The sequence below is a fragment of the Anomaloglossus baeobatrachus genome, chromosome 4, assembly GCF_048569485.1.
Source record: "Anomaloglossus baeobatrachus isolate aAnoBae1 chromosome 4, aAnoBae1.hap1, whole genome shotgun sequence".
Lineage (NCBI taxonomy): Eukaryota > Metazoa > Chordata > Amphibia > Anura > Aromobatidae > Anomaloglossus > Anomaloglossus baeobatrachus.
In genome coordinates this window covers 696,875,209-696,876,702 of record NC_134356.1, presented here as the reverse complement: position 1 = coordinate 696,876,702, position 1,494 = coordinate 696,875,209, and the positions used below count along the sequence as shown (strand labels likewise).

At 38.6% G+C, this 1,494-nt stretch overlaps 1 protein-coding gene across 1 annotated transcript; it reads left to right on the top strand.

The window, feature by feature from the left end:
• The first annotated feature begins 274 nt into the window (after positions 1-274).
• On the top strand, positions 275-1,264 carry LOC142303028 (olfactory receptor 11L1-like). The gene has a single exon (XM_075344129.1). It carries the CDS (start codon positions 284-286, stop codon positions 1,262-1,264), a length of 981 nt encoding a protein of 326 aa, XP_075200244.1. The 5' UTR covers positions 275-283.
• The last annotated feature ends 230 nt before the right edge of the window (positions 1,265-1,494 follow it).

The window sequence follows — 1,494 nt, the reverse complement described above, 5'->3', positions numbered from 1 at the left end:
AAAATTAATTAAAAATATTAATTAATTATTGTAATTAAAAATAAAAAAAAAGATTATGAAAACAAGATAAAAATGTATTTATAATTTATAATGAAAAAGTTGCACAAATCTATTTTTATTATCCAAATGTAAAAAAAAAAAAAGCTTTTCATATCACATTTACAAAAGAGATCCAAAAAAGTGTCTGCTCCGTAATGAGGGAAAATGGTCTGGTCGTGAACTGGTTAACTCAATTTGTTTTTTTATAGCTCACAACAAATTTTAAAACTTCTCTTCTCTGAATATGCAACATCACAACATTAGTAAAATTACCGAGATTCTGCTCTTGGGATTTCAGAATTTGCAAAGTTTCAATGTTGTCTTCTTTCTTCTCCTTCTGGTCATCTACTGTGTGACCGTATGTGGAAACCTCCTGATCATTCTGGTGGTGTCCTCCAGCCGATCGCTCCACTCTCCCATGTACTTCTTCCTCACACAACTCTCCTTCTCAGATATTCTTCTCACCACCACCATCGTACCCAACACACTCCACACTGTGCTGTATGAGGGAAGTTCTGTGTCTTTTATTGGCTGTATGAGTCAGTTTTATTTCTTTTCGGCCTCTGAGGTACTGGAATGTCTCCTCCTGACGGTGATGTCCTATGACCGGTATCAGGCCATCTGTCACCCTCTACATTACCCCTCGGTCATGGACCTCACATTTTGTGTAAGAGCCGTTCTCCTGTGTTGGTTGGTGATTTGTGCTACGTTGCTGATGATCTTTTTTACAGTGAGTCGATTGGATTTCTGTGGACCAAACATCATTGACCATTTCTTCTGTGACTTGGAACCTCTACTGGAGCTTTCCTGCTCAGACACTTTCATGATGAAGTTGGAAACTTTCTTTTTGGTTATTGTTTTTGCAATTTGCCCACTTACTGTTATTATAGTTTCTTACGTGTCCATTATTGTCACCATACTGAAGATCCCCTCTGTGACCGGGCGACAGAAGACCTTCTCCACCTGCAGCTCTCACCTGGCGGTGGTGGCTCTGTTTTATGGATCCCTCATTACCACTTATCTGTTTCCACGTAAGCAAAATGCAAAGACGTTCCTGTCCCTGTTCTACACGGTAGTAACTCCACTTCTTAACCCTATGATATACAGTCTGAGCAATAAAGACATTAAGCAGGCTCTTAGAAAACTCATGAGTAACTTGTTTGCTATGTTTCATATTGATTCGCTCCTTGGTCTTCCGGCCTTATCATCCTGCCCAAAAAATTAAGCCACCTGAAAATTGGAGATAATGTACAGGTTGGATCCTTAAAGCCTGTGCAAAGTTCTTTGGACTCAATTCTATAAAACCCTCGGCACAAGACAATATATTGCAACCAAATAAACGAGATATTATTTCTCAGAAGTCACATTTGTATCCAGAATCTGTCAAAAACACGTTCACTATACCTCATATGAAACATTCATCTTTCCACTTCTGAGCCTTCTGACAATGTTTTT